The sequence below is a fragment of the Procambarus clarkii genome, chromosome 59, assembly GCF_040958095.1.
Source record: "Procambarus clarkii isolate CNS0578487 chromosome 59, FALCON_Pclarkii_2.0, whole genome shotgun sequence".
In the NCBI taxonomy this organism is placed as follows: Eukaryota; Metazoa; Arthropoda; class Malacostraca; order Decapoda; family Cambaridae; genus Procambarus; species Procambarus clarkii.
Window position 1 is genome coordinate 10,697,921 of NC_091208.1, and position 19,600 is coordinate 10,717,520.

Sequence of the window (19,600 nt, forward strand, 5' to 3'; positions counted from 1 at the left end):
CGAGACAATGATTTGTGTTATGAACGTCGACTCGGCGTGGGTTGGAGGGACACCATCCTCCTCAGTACGCGGACACGTGCAGAGCCGAAAGGAGGCAAAGCTGCGCTTACCGTACTCGTAAAAGACGCCATTGTCCAGCAAATAGGACAAGTGTTATCCATCCTCAGATGAAAGCCTCCACTGTGAGGCGTGAATGACCTTGCAGATAATATCTTCAACTAGTGCTGGTGTTAAATAAGGGACCCCTTGATTTGGTTCCTGACGACACGTGATCAGCCAACTTGAAGCGCATCACTATCCAGGATAGGTTCACCGGAACCTGGGATGCGAAAATACGGCAATCTTAATACATGTACAGTGCCCACAGCTAAGTACTCCTTTATTTGATGCATCATTTACAGGTCTGATAATAGCAGGGTGATTGTTCGTTATGAAGCGGGATAACACCTAATAACAGGTGATTAGCATTTCATCTGTAAATCTTAACATTTTTGAATATAAATTGAGTAGTTAAATCAATTGCTACTGGTAGTTATTTATCTTGCAGCCCGAGAGAAGAATTCCTCATGCTGCCTTCTCCATGTTGAACCGTACCATTCGTCAGTGTACCAGACTTGGAGATTAAGAGGACTTCTATGGTTATCTAAAGGAATCTGCTTCAAGCTAAGATTTATTTCCTTTTTATCCATTCCTTTGCAATTTGATTTATTCAGAATGTTTTGATATTAATGTGTGATTTACTGTAACTCATTATTATGCTCATATTCATATTCTTCTTTATGTGAATGATATTGTATTCAGCATTATTTTATAGGATTAGATTATTATTAATTGAATTAGTGAACGAACCACACTGATTCCTGGACGTACTTACCTCCAGTAATAACCCCCCAATGTAGGTGTTTGAGGCTTAATTTCTTTTAATAATACAGCCCATTAATTAATCTTATGATCATGCTTTCTAGTTATATCCATAGTTACTGGTTTCATCTAGGAATTATTTAATGATCAGAAATTCTCAGTTTCCCTCTTTACTTTAAAGGTGGGTGGTCCTTCGTAATTTAATTTACTACTTTAATTATTAATTAATCAGAATCAAGCCCAAATATCCCACAACAAATGTGTTCCAATGATCCTACATAAATCGCCCTTTAATTGATCTATTAAAAATGGATCTAAGTTATATAGACCACTGCTAATGTTCAAATTACTTTCTTTTGTGATCTGTATCGAAGCAGATTCAATTATCTTCCTGTTATAGTTATAGGTGCTTTTACAATTCGTTATTGAAGAAGCCATCTCCCAATCAATTTGGTGAGCATCTTCTGACAGATGAACAAACAAAGCACTAGACAATTGGCCATGTCTTACAGAGTATTTATGTTGCGAAATTCTACATTTCAAATCTTTAGATGTTTGCCCAACATAGAACTTATTACAGTCTTTACAAGGTATTTTATAAATGACACAATTATCACTACGAGGGCTGTTTCTAACTTATAACTTACCAACAAGAATATATACAATATTATATACAGAATATATACAATACAATATATATATATATATATATATATATATATATATATATATATATATATATATATATATATATATATATATATATATATATATATATATATATATATATATATATAATTTTCATGGCAATGTAGGCCTAATGGAGTATTTTTAAACGTTATAATTAGCTAAATATACTTTAAAACACATTACAAGTACTCTACTGAAGATAATGAAATTTAATAATCAGTAATAATCAGCTGGCCGAAAGGCTTTGCGTAATAGTGGCTTTAGGCACTGTATGTACTAGCTCTATCTGTAAATCCATCAACTTTGTATCTTACCTTTTATGTAAGTACCTTACCTGAATAAAAATTTATTTATTTATTTATTCATAGTAAATTTATCTGGGTTTAAATTTAGCTGGAGAGAAAAAGGCTCCTTCAGGAGTTGAACCTGAGTCTGCCACTTTAAAGGCGGCCGTGCTGACCGCTGCACCACAGAGCCGGGTTCTGGAATTATTGTGTTTATTATATAAATGTTGTGGATAAAATGTTTATATAAGCGATATAAATGATCGTAAGTTGTAAGGTGTGTGAGGGTAATTATTACTATACAAGGTGTGGCAAGGTTACAATACAATGGTGTGGCAGTAAGTGTTACTGTACAAGATGAGGCAGTAAATATTTCAATACAAGAGTGCGGCAGTGATACAATATACAGTGTGGCAACAACGTGTTACATTATAAGGTGTGGCAGTGTTACATTACATAGTGTGGCAGAAAGTTTTACCATACAAGGTGTGGCAGTAAGTATTACAATACAAGGTGTGGCAGTAAGAGTTACATTACAGGGTGTAGCAGTAAGAGTTACATTACAGGGTGTGGCAGTAAGAGTTACATTACAGGGTGTGGCAGTAAGAGTTACATTACAAGGTGTGGCAGTAAGAGTTACATTACAGGGTGTGGCAGCAAGAGTTACATTACAGGGTGTGGCAGTAAGAGTTACATTACAGGATGTGGCAGTAGGTGTTACAATGCAAAATGCAGTAGTATTACAATACAGAATGTGGGAATATGTCTTGAAATGCAAGATGTGATAGTGTTACAATTCACGGTGTAGTAGTAAGTATTTCAATACAAGGTGTGGCAGTGTAACAATACAACGCGTGGCAGTGTAGCAATACAACATGTGGCAGTGTAACAATACAACATGTGGCAGTGTAACAATACAACGTGTGGCAGTGTAACAATACAACGTGTGGCAGTGTAACAATACAACATATGCCAGTGTAACAATACAACATGTGGCAGTGTAACAATACAAGGTGTTGCAGTGAAACAATACAAAATGTGGCAGTGTAACAATACAACGTGTGGCAGTGTAACAATACAAAATGTGGCAGTGTAACAATACAAGGTGTGGCAGTGTAACAATACAACATGTGGCAGTGTAACAATGCAACGTGTGGCAGTGTAACAATGCAACGTGTGGCAGTGTAACAATACAACGTGTGGCAGTGTAACAATAAACCATATGCCAGTGTAACAATACAACATGTGGCAGTGTAACTATACAACACGTGGCAGTGTAACAATACAACATGTGGAAGTGTAACAATAAACATGTGGCAGTGTAACAATACAACGTGTGGCAGTGTAACAATACAACATGTGGCAGTGTAACAATACAACGTGTGGCAGTGTAACAATACAACGTGTGGCAGTGTAACAATACAACATGTGGCAGTGTAACAATACAACGTGTGGCAGTGTAACAATACAACATGTGGCAGTGTAACAATACAAAATGTGGCAGTGTAGCAATACAAGGTGTGGCAGTGTAACAATACAACGTGTGGCAGTGTAATAATACAACATGTGGCAGTGTAGCAATACAACATGTGGCAGTGTAACAATACAACATGTGGCAGTGTAACAATACTATGTGTGGCAGTGTAATAATACAACGTGTGACAGTGTAACAATACAACGTGTGGCAGTGTAACAGTACAATGTGTGGCAATGTAACAATACAACGTGTGACAGTGTAACAATACAACGTGTGGCAGTGTAATAATACAACATGTGGCAGTGTAACAATACAACGTGTGGCAGTGTAACAATACAACCTGTGGCAGTGTAACAATACAAGGTGTGGCAGTGTAACAATACAACATGTGGCAGTGTAACAATACAACATGTGGCAGTGTAACAATACAACATGTGGCAGTGTAACAATACAACATATGGCAGTGTAACAATACAACGTGTGGCAGTGTAACAATACAACGTGTGGCAGTGTAACAATACAACGTTCCTGTATGTGTTGATTTCCAACTCTACTTTCCGGGCCATTTCACTCGGTCTGGACATAACATGGCCCGGAAAGTAGAGTTGGAAATTCTGTTGGACGACATATTCGACCTCGAGACACAAAAGAAGGTCACTACAAAAGATACCTTACAAGCAGAACTTATTGCAGAAGGAGGAAAGAATCGAGGCAACTACAGAAGCACCATACTGTCCCCCGAGCTTAAAGCGGCAGCTAAAAGCCTTCGTGAGAACAAGGAGATAGTTGTCAGGAGAGGTGACAAGTCGCCAATATATGTCATTCTTAAAAAAGACGAATATCTGGCGAAAATGAACATCATACTCTCTGACCAAACTAAGTTCCAAAGGGTAACGAAGGACACTACAGCCGAATTAAAAGCAAAGGTCAACAAACTGATCGAAACTGTGAACGCCAAGAAATCCGGACTCCACCTGCCAAAGATCATTGGGGAATATAAACCTGGATATGCGTATGGAAATGTCAAGACGCACAAGCCTGGAAACCCACTTCGGCCAATCATTAGCCAGATACCCACACCCACGTACAGACTGGCGAAGCGACTCAACGGCCTGCTGACTCCTTATGTTCCTTGCGCCTTCAGCCTGAAGTCTCCAAAGGAACTGGTGGACTTACTGCGGGGCGCACGGGCCACAGGGATAAGAGCCTCGTTGGACGTAGAATCGCTGTTTACCAACGTACCTGTGGACGAGACAATCGGAATGATAGCCGACAGAGTGTATCGTGATCCAGCCTGTACTCCTCTTGACATGCCAGAAAGTATTCTGAGGAAACTACTCCAAGCTTGTACTAAAGAGGCACCCTTCTTGAGCCCGGATGGGCACATGTATAAGCAAGTAGATGGGGTCGCCATGGGTTCTCCCCTAGGTGTCCTGTTTGCAAACTTCTACATGGGTACCATCGAGCAAAAAGTCTTAGTCGACATGAACTTGAAACCGGCCATATACTGCAGGTATGTTGACGACATTTTTACACAGGTACCTGATGTCAGACATCTGCAGGAGCTGAAGGAGGCATTTGAGCAGAGTTCCGTGCTGCGTTTCACTTACGAGACGGAAAAGGATGGGAAGCTGCCTTTTCTAGATGTAACAGTCATGGAAAAGGGCGGAGGTTTCCACACTGCAGTCTACACTAAGGAAACAAACATAGGAATGTGCCTAAATGCCAACAGCGACTGCCCTGACAGGTACAAGAGGAGTGTTGTTAACGCATACGTCGACCGTGCTCTCAGCCACAGCTCAGAATGGAAGCAAGTCGACGAAGAACTCTGTAGGGTAAGGCAGGTCCTAGTCAATAACGGCTTCTCCAATGGTTTCATCGAAGACATCATAAGAAGGAAAGTGAAAAGCCATGCAACCTCCGAAGAGACAACTAACACAACACCTATACCCCCTATTAGACTATTTTACAGGAACTTCTTTTCCACAGCTCATAAAACGGAGGAAAGGGTCTTGAAAGATATTGTTAATAGAAACGTTATCCCTACAGACAAAAATCAGAGGATACAACTGACGATTTACTATAAAACCAGAAAAACGGCCAGCCAACTCATGAGAAACTCTCCAGACACAAAACAGAACGCTTTAAAAGAGACTAACGTCGTCTATGCCTTCAAATGCCCACTTGGGGACTGTAAGCTCTAAAAAAACCAGTATATAGGCAAGACAACAACATCTCTTTCTAGGCGTTTAACGATGCATAAGCAACAGGGCTCCATTAAGGAACATATAATCTCTTCCCATAACCAAACCATCGCCAGAAAAATCCTAGTAAACAACACAGAAATCATCGATAGATACAGCGATAGCAGGCGGCTTGACGTTTGCGAGGCACTACACATCAAGAAGTCAACACCAGCAATCAACAGCCAATTATTGCACAACTATATTCTACCCACCTCAAGACTCCGCTCCAATATAGAAGCATCAAGAAATATGGACCAATAGGCTTTCTACAAACACTTCTATTCAATACCCATTGTTTCTGTTCTGTCTTGTGTTGATACTTTTAATACCCTATTAATATCCCCTATTGTTCTGTCTTGTGTTAATGCCACATCACCCTTCCCACCTCACTCAAATGTAGATATAAAATCAGAGAAACGCAAGTTCTAATCAGTTGTGTATTTGTGAAGTCTTTGAAAATGTAATAAGTTTTACGAAACGCGCCCGTGTCGCGTCAGACTAGAAATAAAAATGAATTTTGGAGAAGTGATTTTTGATTTACCTCCAACAGTGAAGCGTAATGTACGAAAGATTGAGAAAATTCGTGTTAGAATTATTAATCTTACTTTTTCGGTCATATTTAATAATATATATATATATATATATGCAGAAAATCCACAGAGAAATATGAAAGGAGGTGAACGTTTCGGCTTTGTTAAAGCCTTTGTCAACACCAGACTGACTGTCTGGTGTCAGTCTGGTGGTGGTGAATGAGTCAGTCTGGTGTTGACAAAGGCTTTAACAAAGCCGAAACGTTCACCTCCTTTCATATTTCTCTGTGGATTTTCCGCATAAAATGATCAGTGTTTTGTGATCGTCAATTGCATATATATATATATATATATATATATATATAAATTGTTGCAAGTCGAGCAACAAATATTTTACATTCAACAACAAATGAGATTGGAAAAGCAGTATTGCCACCTCTGCTATACAGAAAAAAATAGACCCCAGACACACCCTATTGGTAGTAATGGACCCCCATACCGACACTATGAGGGGTAGTGGACCCCATAACACTATGGGCGGTAGTGGGCACTATACAAACACTATGGGCGGTAGTTGACTTCATAGCGACCCTGTGGGCGGTAGTGGACCCCCTGCCGACCCTTTGGGCGCCAGTGGACCCCATACCGACCCTGTGGGCGGCAGTGGACCCCTACCGAACCTGTCGACGCCCTACCGACCCTGTGGGCGGTAGTGGACCCCATACCGACCCTGTGGGTGGCAGTGGACCCCATACCGACCCTGTGGGCGGTAGTGAACCCCCTACCGACCCTGTGGGCGGCGGTTGACCCCCTACCAACCCTGTGGGCGGTAGTGGACCCTTTACCGACCCTGTGGGCGGCAGTTGACCCCCTACCAACCCTGTGGGCGGTAGTGGACCCTTTACCGACCCTGTGGGCGGCAGTGGACTCTATATACTAATCCTGTGGGCGATACTGGACCCTATACTCATCCTGTGGGCGGCAATGGACGCCATACACATCCAGTGGGTGTTATTGGACCCCATACTTATTCTGTGGGTGGTTGGAGCCCCATACCCATCCTGTGGGTGATAGTGAACGCCATACTCATCCTGTGGGTGGTATTGGACCCCATACCCTTCCTGTAGGTGGATGTGATCCCCATACTCACCCTGTGGGTGGATGTGACCCTCATATCCATCCTGTGGGTGGTTGTGAGCCCCATACCCATCCTGTCGGTGGTAGTGGACGCCATACACATCCAGTGGATGGTATTGGACCCCATTCCCTTCCTGTGGGTGGAAGTGATCCCCAAGTTTGCAGTAGTTTACCCCATAAGCATTCCAACATAACATCGTTTTCTGTTAGCGTTCCTACAAAACATTCTTTAAAGATTTTTAAAGCGCAAACTATGGTATATAATATTGATTGGTGAAGCACTGTTATTCTATGTAATAATTTATAGTGCTTATTATAATTTACTAAGAACAACTAATATTTCTCAAAACAAAACTACGAGCATTCAATAGGAAGTAGTTGATCTGTAATATTCTAAGAGCATGGACAATAGTAGGTAAATTTCACAACCCATGTGGGACCTGAAAACTACAATTTTCATAATAATAGAACCAATCACGACTATTCTGCTATCTACGTTGATGGACGGGTACTGTGACACGTAAATTGGTACGTGAGGAAGAGTTTGGGCCTTGGTAAAAAAGGTAACTGGAAATATATCACATATGTACTAAATCATATTCAACATATTGAATTTAAGCATTAAGTCATATATGTGCTGTCTTGTGTGAGAACGGGTTGCAACGTGGCAGTGTAGCAATACAACGTGTGGCAGTGTAACAATACAACGTTCCTTAATGTGTTGCGTAAGAAAGCAATCGTCAATTAATTCTAGAAAATCTGCTTCACTATTCCCTGTTTTGTTCAATCAGTTTATTCCACTAAAGTTAAAGTCACCCATGACATAAATACTGTTAGATCTAGATGCTCAAGATATTTCATCCCATAGATGCTTTGCTTCCATTCTGTCTAAATTTGGTGGCCTATATATAACTCGTACTATATTATTATTTGCTTTTTCGTTTAATTCTACCTAAATAGTTTCTGTGTGAGGCTCAGTTTTGATTCCCTCTTTGAGACTACATTTCAAATTGTCCCTAACATATATGGCTGCTCCCCCTCCTCGTCTAATATATCGATCTGTGTGAAATAGTTTAAATCCATTTATTTGATATTCAGCTAATAATTCTCTATTTTCTACATTCATCCACGTTTCGGTAAGTGCAATAATATCTATTTTTTTTAATTATAGCATAAAATAGTAAATATTTACAATGAATTATTGAGACAAATGTGTTAAAAGGATCCTACATAAATCGCCCTTTAATTGATCTATTAAAAATGGATCTAAGTTATATGGACCACTGCTAATGTTCAAATTACTTTCTTTTGTGATCTGTATCAAAGCAGATTCAATTATGTTTCCGTTATAGTTATAGGTGCTTTTACAATTCGTTATTGAAGAAGCCATCTTCCAATCAATTTGGTGAGCATCTTCTGACAGATGAACAAACAAAGCATTAGACAATTGGCCATGTCTTACAGAGTATTTATGTTGCGAAATTCTACATTTCAAATCATTAGATGTTTGCCCAACATAGAACTTATTACAGTCTTTACAAGGTATTTTATAAATGACACAATTATCACTACGAGGGCTGTTTCTAACTTATAACTCACCAACAAAAATATATACAATATTATATACAGAATATATACAATACAATATATATATAATTTTCATGGCAATGTAGGCCTAATGGAGTATTTTTAAACGCTACAATTAGCTAAATATACTTTAAAACACATTACAAGTACTCTACTGAAGATAATGAAATATAATAATCAGTAATAATCAGCTGCCCGAAATGCTTTGCGTAATAGTGGCGTTAGGCATTGTATGTACTAGCTCTATATATAAATCCATCAACTTTGTATCTTACCTTGTATTTATGTACCTTACCTGAATAAAAATTTAATTATTTATTTATTCATAGTAAATTTATCTGGGTGTAAATTTAACGGGAGAGAAAAAGGCTCCGCCAGGAGTTGAACCTGAGTCTGCCACTTTAAAGGCGGCCGTGCTGACCGCTGCACCACAGAGCCGGGTTCTGGAATTATTGTGTTTATTATATAAATGTTGTGGATAAAATGTTTATATAAGCAATATAAATGATCATAAGTTGTAAGGTGTGTGAGGGTAATTATTACTATACAAGGTGTGGCAAGGTTACAATACAATGGTGTGGCAGTAAGTGTTACTGTACAAGATGAGGCAGTAAATATTTCAATACAAGAGTGCGGCAGTGATACAATATGCGGTGTGGCAACAACGTGTTACATTATAAGGTGTGGCAGTGTTACATTACATAGTGTGGCAGAAAGTTTTACCATACAAGGTGTGGCAGTAAGTATTACAATACAAGGTGTGGCAGTAAGAGTTACATTACAGGGTGTGGCAGTAACAGTTACATTACAGGGAGTGGCTGTGTAACAATACAACATGTGGCAGTGTAACAATACAAGGTGTGGCAGTGTAACAATACAACATGTGGCAGTGTAACAATACAACGTGTGGCAGTGTAACAATACAACATGCGGCAGTGTAACAATACAATGTGTGGCAGTGTAGCAATACAACGTGTGGCAGTGTAACAATACAACACGTGGCAGTGTAACAATACAACGTGTGGCAGTGTAACAATACAACATGTGGCAGTGTAACAATGCAACATGTGGTAGTGTAACAATACAATTTGTGGCGGTGTAACAATTCAACATGTGGCAGTGTAACAATACAACGTGTGGCAGTGTAACAACACAACGTGTGGCAGTGTAACAATATAACGTTCCTTAATGTGTTGCGTAAGAAAGCAATAGTCAATTAATTCTAGAAAATCTTCTGCTTCACTATTCCCTGTTTTGTTCAATCAGTTTATTCCACTAAAATTAAAGTCACCCATGACATAAATACTGTTAGATCTAGATGCTCTAGATATTTCATCTCATAGATGCTTTGCTTCCATTCTGTCTAAATTTGGTGGCCTATATATAACTCCTACTATAATATTATTTGCTTTTTCGTTTAATTCTATCCAAATAGTTTCTGTGTGTGGCTCAGTTTTGATTCCCTCTTTGAGACTACATTTCAAATTGTCCCTAACATATATGGCTGCTCCCCCTCCTCGTCTAATATATTGATCTGTGTGAAATAATTTAAATCCATTTATTTGATATTCAGCTAATAATTCTCTATTTTCTACATTCATCCACGTTTCGGTAAGTGCAATAATATCTAATTTTTTTATAGCATAAAATAGTAAATATTTACAATGAATTAGTGAGACAAATGTGTTCCAATGATCCTACATAAATCGCCCTTTAATTGATCTATTAAAAAAGGATCTAAGTTATATAGACCACTGCTAATGTTCAAATTACTTTCTTTTGTGATCTGTATCAAAGCAGATTCAATTATGTTCTGTTATAGTTATAGGTGCTTTTACAATTCGTTATTGAAGAAGCCATCGCCCAATCAATTTGGTGAGCATCTTCTGACAGATGAACAAACAAAGCATTAGACAATTGGCCATGTCTTACAGAGTATTTATGTTGCGAAATTCTACATTTTAAATTTTTAGATGTTTGCCCAACATAGAACTTATTACAGTCTTTACAAGGAATTTTATAAATGACACAATTTTCACTACGACGGCTGTTTCTAACTTATAGCTTACCAACAAGAATATATACAATATTATATACAGAATATATACAATACAATATATATATAATTTTCGTGGCAATGTAGGCCTAATGGAGTATTTTTAAACGCTATAATTAGCTAAATATACTTTAAAACACATTACAAGTACTCTACTGAAGATAATGAAATATAATAATCAGTAATAATCAGCTGGCCGAAACGCTTTGCGTAATAGTGGCTTTAGGCATTGTATGTACTAGCTCTATCTATAAATCCATCAACTTTGTATCTTACCTTGTATGTATGTACATTACCTGAATAAAAATTGATTTATTTATTTATTTATTCATAGTAAATTTATCTGGGTGTAAATTTAGCGGGAGAGAAAAAGGCTCCGCCAGGAGTTGAACCTGAGTCTGCCACATTAAAGGCGGCCGTGCTGACCGCTGCACCACAGAGCCGGGTTCTGGAATTATTGTGTTTATTATATAAATGGTGTGGATAAAATGTTTATATAAGCAATATAAATGATCATAAGTTGTAAGGTGTGTGAGGGTAATTATTACTATACAAGGTGTGGCAAGGTTACAATACAATGGTGTGGCAGTAAGTGTTACTGTACAAGATGAGGCAGTAAATATTTCAATACAAGAGTGCGGCAGTGATACAATATACGGTGTGGCAACAACGTGTTACATTATAAGGTGTGGCAGTGTTACATTACATAGTGTGGCAGAAAGTTTTACCATACAAGGTGTGGCAGTATTACAATACAAGGTGTTGCAGTAAGAGTTACATTACAAGGTGTGGCAGTAAGAGTTACATTACAGGGTGTGGCAGTAAGAGTTACATTACAGGGTGTGGCAGTAAGAGTTACACTACAGGGTGTGGCAGTAAGAGTTGCATTACACAGTGTGGCAGTAAGAGTTGCATTACAGGGTGTGGCAGTAAGAGTTACATTATACGGTGTGGCAGTAAGAGTTACATTATAGGGTGTGGCAGTAAGAGTTACATTATAGGGTGTGGCAGTAAGAGTTACATTACAGGATTTGGCATTAGGTGTTACAATGCAAAATGTTGTAGTATTACAATACAAAATGTGGGAATATGTCTTGAAATGCAAGATGTGATTGTGTTACAATACAAGGTGTGGCAGTGTAACAATACAACGTGTGGCAGTGTAACAATACAACGTGTGGCAGTGTAACAATACAAGGTGTGGCAGTGAAACAATACAACATGTGGCAGCGTAACAATACAACATGTTTCAGTGTAACAATACAACATGTGGCAGTGTAACAATACAACATGTGGCAGTGTAACAATACAACATATGGCAGTGTAACAATACAACGTTCCTGTATGTGTTGCGTAAGAAAGCAATCGTCAATTAATTCTAGAAAATCTTCTGCTTCACTATTCCCGTGTTTTGTTCAATCATTTTATTCCACTAAAATTAAAGTCACCCATGACATAAATACTGTTAGATGTAGATGCTCTAGATATTTCATCCCATAGATGCTTTGCTTCCATTCTGTCTAAATTTGGTGGCCTATATATAACTCCAACTATAATAAGTAGTGAAGATCGTGCCACATAGAGCCACCTGTGTATGGAAATCAGATAAGAAAATCAGAAGCGGGGAGCCACATAGTGCCACTCCATATTAGGTCACCCAAGGTGTGAGTGGTAGCAGTCGAAAAACAGTGAAGATAGGTATCTATTATGCGCCACTATGATCCTGTTCATTTATACAGTAAAGTATGACAGTAAATTTAAGTAAAAATGAATTTATTTGTATAATAAACACTCACAGGTGAGTGCCAGTTACGCCCCCACATTCCTCTATGGGGCAGGTGTAAAACAGGTTCCTCTCGGTAGGGGTGGTCGCCCATACCCTCCCTCGCACCTAATGGCCTTGACTTTACCGTAACAGAGTTCCACACCCAGTGGGGATCGAGTGGGTCTTATATAGGGGTATTAAATTATAAATCTCCCCCCCCCAGGGGTTAAAAAAAATCAAAGAATTTATTAATGCTTTATTAGATAAAAATCACAAATGATGCATAAGAAGTTAATTATGATAGGTAATAATTGTAGTTATGGTTTTCCTCACTCTTATCCCTCTCCCCCCTCCACCTCCCCTTCCTCATCTGAGTAGAATTCTGACGTCTCCCCATCTGTGGTGAGTGGGGGGAGGTCTTGACCCCCTCCCCCTCTCTTGGGGGGGTGGGGTGAGTTGGGTGGTTGCCTTTTGGACGAGTTTCCTTCCGGCCCCCATCTGAAGTGTTCTGGAAAAAGATGGGGGAAATAATTTATAGGATTATATCTTTTATTTGAAAAATATTCTATTTACTGCTAGTACATACCTCTCCCCCTGCAGGAGCGACCTTGTGTCCTCTACAGCAGGCATCATCAATTAGGCTACGTAACAGTATCTTGTTTGGGGCAGACCCCCCACGTAGAATTACTACTCTACAAATTTGGACGGGTCCTAAGAATTGCACTGAAAAAAAGAAGAGGTAAAATAGAGGTTGTAAAAACTTTCTATTGTGGGAAAAAAATAAATCTTTACCAGAAAGTGAGGGTAATACTAACCAGGCCCTTCAAGGACTTCAATCTTCCCCATGGGTGTTTTTGGAGAGACGCCTTCCATTTGTAGGATGAGGATTTTGGAGGTCTTCTAGGGAGGTTGTGGGGTGAGAGGGGTTTTATATGGGGGGGTAATCCCCTTGTTAGGTAGGTTGCCTAGCTAACAAAAATATTCTCTACACCACCTATAAGAACCAACCCTTATTCCTCTACAAAATGTCCTAACACAGTGATGTTTCATAGGAAAATATCGTCTCGCATAAGCGAGGGCGCGTTTATCATTTAATTTTAAATTAACGCTTGAAAATACATTATGTAAGTAATGTACTGTTGAAGGCAACCCCAGGTGGCTCACCCTATGGACGAACATGACGCAATACAGCCCACAGGCAAGAGTAAAATCACTCTGGAGTCTGTAGCACATTCCAAACACATTTGTTATTTTGTTAGTTTTAATAAATCCTTGAAAATAATGTCCATAAGTAACCGCCGACATTGCATAACTATCGAAAAAAAACATTCGATGTTTAACTTTATCAACATAAATAGCTACCCAATGTCCCATAGTGATTCTGCTGTGTGATGGTAAAATATTAGTTATGAGAACAATAGGTTTTCTTGATGAGATATATAAATGTTCTATCTCATCAGCATTATAACAACCTAGGTAGAGTGCTCGATTCCCTAGATTATTTTGTAAATTAATATTTATATCATAACAATTCATTATGTTTTTAAGCTCGCACGTCACACAGAACAGTTCTCTGCCCGTCGATGGATAGTACCCCGGTCGTTTCCCCAAACAGTAAAACCAGTCTGTTATATGTAACACCACCACCAAACTCAAGCTCCATACGCAAGTTGCCAGATTTCTCCACAGGGAGGGAATCCTTTGTTTGAATGGTGGTTAAGTCAAAGGCGAATATCGATCTTCCCTTATTAAAAGTGTCATAGGCTAGAAGTGAATCACGCTCTAACCCTAATGTCTTCAAAGTTTCGTAATAAAAGCGGGCATAATAATTGTCGAAATCACCGCCAATTCGGTAAATTGCGTTATTGTTCAAATACATGGCAATATTTTTCAGCTTTGCATTTTCAAAATATAATCCATTACCTTGGTGAAGGCCGGCGAAATAATTCATCGGTACAATTACCATGAATATCTTGTGAGGAATTACTTGCGCCCAAGGCTGATCAATTAAGAGACTAGTTTGATTCCCTGCTAGGACATATGTTTTAGAAATGGTTTTATTGAAAGTATAGCTTATGGGGTCGGGGGATGCTAACAGTGAGCTGTTTAAGGCTAGGTAAGCACTTGGGTAGGGGAACACTCGTGTTACCCACAACTTAGCATAATCCATATGCAGCCGATACTTAGAGCCATCGTCCACACTTGTATTTAGCACCCAAGCATGTGGGGAGAGCTCCAATCTTAGGCGCACATCTATATTATCTAATATGTATTGGTCTAGGGTTGTTACGTCCAATAGTAGGGTAAAACACATTGACAATCCTTTACCTTTTAAATCGGTCATAAATTTTTTATCCTTGGCGGTTGCCCCAGTAAAAAATGTATTAGTAAATTCGTTAGGGATTACACCATCATCACTCCAGTCCCTACGAAAGGCTCCAATTCTCCCCAAGGAAGACTTTTTTGATGGAGGCATGGAGGTAATTAATTTAATAAACGACCAATAATTAAAATTAGAATTTGTTTCAACTACCTGCTCTCCTAAAATCACCTGAACACCTTTAAACATGGTATTTGACAACCCATTCACAAATTCCACATGGTCATCCTCTTCCAATTTTGTGGTATCGTCATCTTTCGTTAAAGATACCTTAAAATCTATAATAATATTAGCTAGATCTAAGAAGGCGCCCTGGGTTCCAGGGATGCGGAGTTGTAAGTAATTATCCCGCAAACGTTGATTAATAGGGAGGTTAACATGTAGAATGTCTATTTGCTGCGTAGAGGCAATTGAACTCTCCACATTACGTATTCTGTTACTTCTAGGAAATTGGTCAATAATACTGGAGCTATAATATTCTAGTGGTATTTTCAGCCCAGCTCCACTAGCCTCCGCCATGATCTCCTCCAAAAGGTGAAGTATGACTGCTTACTATAGTGAAAATACGTCATTTTTATACCCAAGGTCTCATTTACATTTATTATTTTTATTTTTTCTTCTCCTAGAGAGTCTTTTAATTTTCCCGCCTGTTACCAATTTCTTCCCCACAGTCTTAAGAGCATCAATACTGTGAGTTCTCAGAGCACTCTTTACATCCCGTTTACCACTGGTTAAATCACCAAAAACATTTTTCCCAAAATCGATAGCAGTCGGCGTTACAGTTTTCATGAAAAATGGTATGGCTCGCCGAGCCAAGCCAGCCAAGGTTCCAAAAAAACCACCACCAGATCTGAGATAAGGCGCTTGGAATGTACGTATGTCATTCATCGCTCCCCCTCTCATCCCATGTCTCCTAGAGAGGGGGGAGAAGATCTCCCCGTAGTCCTTCTGGGAGGGTGTGTGGAAAGGTATTCGCATCCCGACTCCTCTTCTTATAATAACCGATGATGCCGGTAAACACTTCTATATATATATATATATATATATATATATATATATATATATATATATATATATATATATATATTTATATAGATTATATTGTTATACCTTAGGGTGGAGGTGTAAGACTGCCGTAACCGACCTCCCATCTTCAAAACTAACCATTCGTCCAAACTGATCTGTTATTTTAATACTTACTTTCTCCAACGTGTTAGTATTTAATGTCTTGTACACTAGGGGATGAGCCCCTCTAGAATATGAGTCATGATAATTGATTGCATCTAAGATATTTACAATTTGCCCCCCCCCCCCCCCGTATCGATCCGGCTCGATGACGTCACTATAAATGAGTAAATAGTCACAACCTCCGTCATTGTCTGGGGGGAATGAGGCCACGACCTTGGAGGCTGTTGTAATGTCATCTGTTTTTGCCTGATAAATGGTGTATTTGCGACTGCTGTCAAAACCAAGTACATTAGCTATTCTGTGTTTAAATTGAAGGCTAAGAGAATATAACGAGCCAGTACCTTCATTGTTAAGAGTGGAGGCTAGTAATACTCGCTCTAAGGATTGATCATAGGTGAGGATTGTTTCTCTTTCTGAGAAGTATATTTTGAAATCACCACGGAAACTAAGTTTCATGTCGGTGATTATTTGTCGGCTAAGCTCACTCGTGATGAATGTGATGTTTCTGGATAATATGTTGGTTTTGGGGAGGAAAGTGTAAATGAGATGTTCTGGGCTTTTAGAAAGAGTTCCTCGTTTAAAAATAGCATAGACGTCTATGCCAGACTCCCCCTCATCTTTGATGATAGCGTTAATTCGTCTGGGTAGGAGTATGTTGACTAAGGCCACTTCATGTTTAATGGAAGGGTTTAAATGTAGTGTGGGGATGGTGTTTGTAAATGCTGAACTTATGTTGTTGTATATATCTTCTTGGTCGAGGCTAGTAAGGTATATGTAGTGTTCCTCGTCCATTGTTCAGTTATGTACTGATTGGGGTGGGAATAAAACATCATTACTTATATTTTATTTTATTAATCTACTAAGGAAATATTACTTTTTTTAAAAGAACTACAACAGGGGGATTATTCCCCATAACAAATTACATATAAAGAGCAGCAGCTGTTGCTGCTGCTGTCGCCCGCTGCTGCCGCTGCCGCCGCTGCTGGAGCTGTTGGTACCACTGACACCGCTGCCACCGTTGATGGTACTGCTGCTGCTACTGCCACCGCTGGAGCCGTTGTAGTTGGTGGTACTGCTGCCGCTACCACCCCCGCTACTGGAGCTGTGGTTACCGCTGACACCACTGCCACCGTCGTTGGTGGTGGTGCTGCTGCTACGGTTGCTGCTGCTACCACCACCGAAGCTGCTGTAGATGGTGGTACTGCTGCTGCTGCAGCCGCTGTAGTTGGTGGTACTGCTGCCGCTGCCGCCACCGCCACTGGAGCTGTTGGTACCGCTGACACCACTGCCACCGTCGTTGGTGGTGGTGCTGCTGCTACGGTTGCTGCTGCTACCACCACCGAAGCTGCTGTAGATGGTGGTACTGCTGCTGTCGTCGCTGCTGCTGCTGTTACTGACGGTGGTGGTGCTGCCACCTCTTCTTTGTGGGGGGATGGTTACAGCTTTCGTTGTTTTTTCGGGGAGGAGGATAACAGGAATATTTCCTGTGACTCTCCATCGAGGATGGTGTCAATACGATGATTTGAGAGGGGGTCGAAGTCAATAGTGGTTTCGATCCGTCGTTTGGCTGTAGCAGATGTTGAGGGTGGGGGTGGAGCGGCGCTGGAGGTGGATGAGTACTCTTGTAGATGTCTCTTCTTCCTGGGGGTAGCTGGTGGTGCTGGTGGTGCTGGTGGTGTAGAACGAGAAGAGCTTCCTGGGGTGGTGGCACCCTCCCCCACCACTGCATCTAGGGTGATAGTTTTACTATCACCCTCTCCCCTGGGATCATCATTCGGGAGGGGTACCATTGATGGGGTAACAGTAGTGGGACGTTTGAGGATTACCAGCTCCTTGTTATGCTTGGCTAACTCACCATTGAGAGAAATGAGCATGGTTCCGACGTCCTTGTGCCAGTTGTCCATGCCACCACGGGAGGCCCCCAGTCCATGGGGTACCACCAACCGAAACATGGTTGGGGTTCTTACCATAAGATTGCCAACCTTTGTTAGGGCGGTTTTCAGCCAAAACAATCTATTTTTGGCAGTATCCAGGGTGACATTGGTGATGTAGTGGATGTCGGCAGAAGACTGCACTTGCTCCTGAGCTATAGGGTTGGACTCGAAGGGTGCTCCTGCACCGAAAGCAGAAATTAGCGCCACTATGGTGGGGCGGAAGAACAACACTGGCTCTTCGACAATGTCTTGACCGTCAGAGGGTAGGGGAGCTATTTTCACTTCAATGTCCCCTGGGGTAGACCGGTAACGTATTGTGGCCCTGTTGACATTAGTCAGTCCTTCACGTTCCACACGGGCATAGTTGTAACATTTCCATATTACACTTGCCAGCCCATAGGGACGCACAACGGCAGCGGGGAGGTCATACACTATTACATCTCCAACCCCAAAGGCGTGGGTGTCGGTGATGTCGTTGTCTATTGACTTAATGGATGATAAAGCCATGGCGGAGGGACGGTTGAGAGGAGCGTGTCGTCGTCAACTATAGTGACCAGGAGTGACGGAGGGGGCCTTTAAATACACCTGTGTCCCCACCTGGAGGGAGAGGAATGCAGGGGTGTGGGGTAGAGGCCGCCTTCCTCACCTTAAAAGTCCATATACACTCCGTCCAGTCTCGAAGGCTGTAATCTGGTCTCGGTGTTGGAAGGTTAATTTTTCCATTTGCCACATCTCCGTCTGGATTTCCTGGGATGAATATTCTTCATAGCGTTTCACCGTTTCTCCAAATGACTTAAAAAACCGTTCTGGAGGGGCACTCAACACAAGACGGTCATAACAATCCCACAATGCATATATCAATCTACATTTGTGTTCGACATACTTGTAGTACCGCTGAGTAGCAACCAACTTCTTTAATAAGGGAGATTTGTCTTCTGGAGGTGTAGCTGGGGGAGGAGTGGGTCTAGAAGCTTGCTCCATGGTGGATATGCAACTGAATATGGCGGTCTTTAAGATGACCTTCATATAGGTCTTCAATACGGCTCCCAATGGGGTCTCCTATGGATGCCCCTCCCCCCTTTTAACTGTGATCTGGCACGATAATTACATATGAGGGTTGGGTCTATGCCAGCCATCCTCAGTAAAACCCTTACATCCTCCTTGTCAGTTGCCCTAAATTGTCCCTTAGTAAAGGCTAGAGTTTTAATTATATCTAAAATATTTAAATTTTGTATAGGCTTTAATAAATTTCCGCGGCTATCCCACATCACCTGTTGGCTGTTTTGCCCAAACATGTTCAATAATGCTTTGACATGTGGAATTTCCTCAATTTTAAAATTCACATTTATTAAGTTGTCCAGACTTGGATTTTGGGGCGTGATGGTGGCTTTATGAGGAGTGTGCCCAGCAACAATTACTTGCATTTCGGGTGGAAGGATGGAATGTCCCCTTTTTTATTTTTTTT

At 40.4% G+C, this 19,600-nt stretch overlaps 1 protein-coding gene across 1 annotated transcript; it reads right to left on the bottom strand.

Moving 5' to 3' along the window:
• Positions 1-272: 272 nt before the first annotated feature.
• Positions 273-18,075, bottom strand: LOC138353708 (sericin-2-like). Its single transcript, XM_069307091.1, has 3 exons — positions 17,955-18,075; positions 17,230-17,685; positions 273-319 (listed from the first exon to the last, which is right to left on the bottom strand). Exons 1-3 carry the CDS (start codon positions 18,073-18,075, stop codon positions 273-275), a joined length of 624 nt encoding a protein of 207 aa, XP_069163192.1.
• Positions 18,076-19,600: the final 1,525 nt, after the last annotated feature.

What these genes read in the sequence shown, in the direction of transcription:
- LOC138353708 (XM_069307091.1), bottom strand. Translation starts at nt 18,075, where the DNA reads ATGCTCATTTCTCTCAATGGTGAGTTAGCCAAGCATAACAAGGAGCTG. An exon ending in TGATGATCCCAGGGGAGAGG is followed by an intron (nt 17,686 to 17,954) that starts GTGATAGTAAAA and finishes GGAGAGTCACAG; the next exon opens with GAAATATTCCTGTTATCCTC. An exon ending in CGGTGGCAGTAGCAGCAGCA is followed by an intron (nt 320 to 17,229) that starts GTACCATCAACG and finishes TTCGCATCCCAG; the next exon opens with GTTCCGGTGAACCTATCCTG.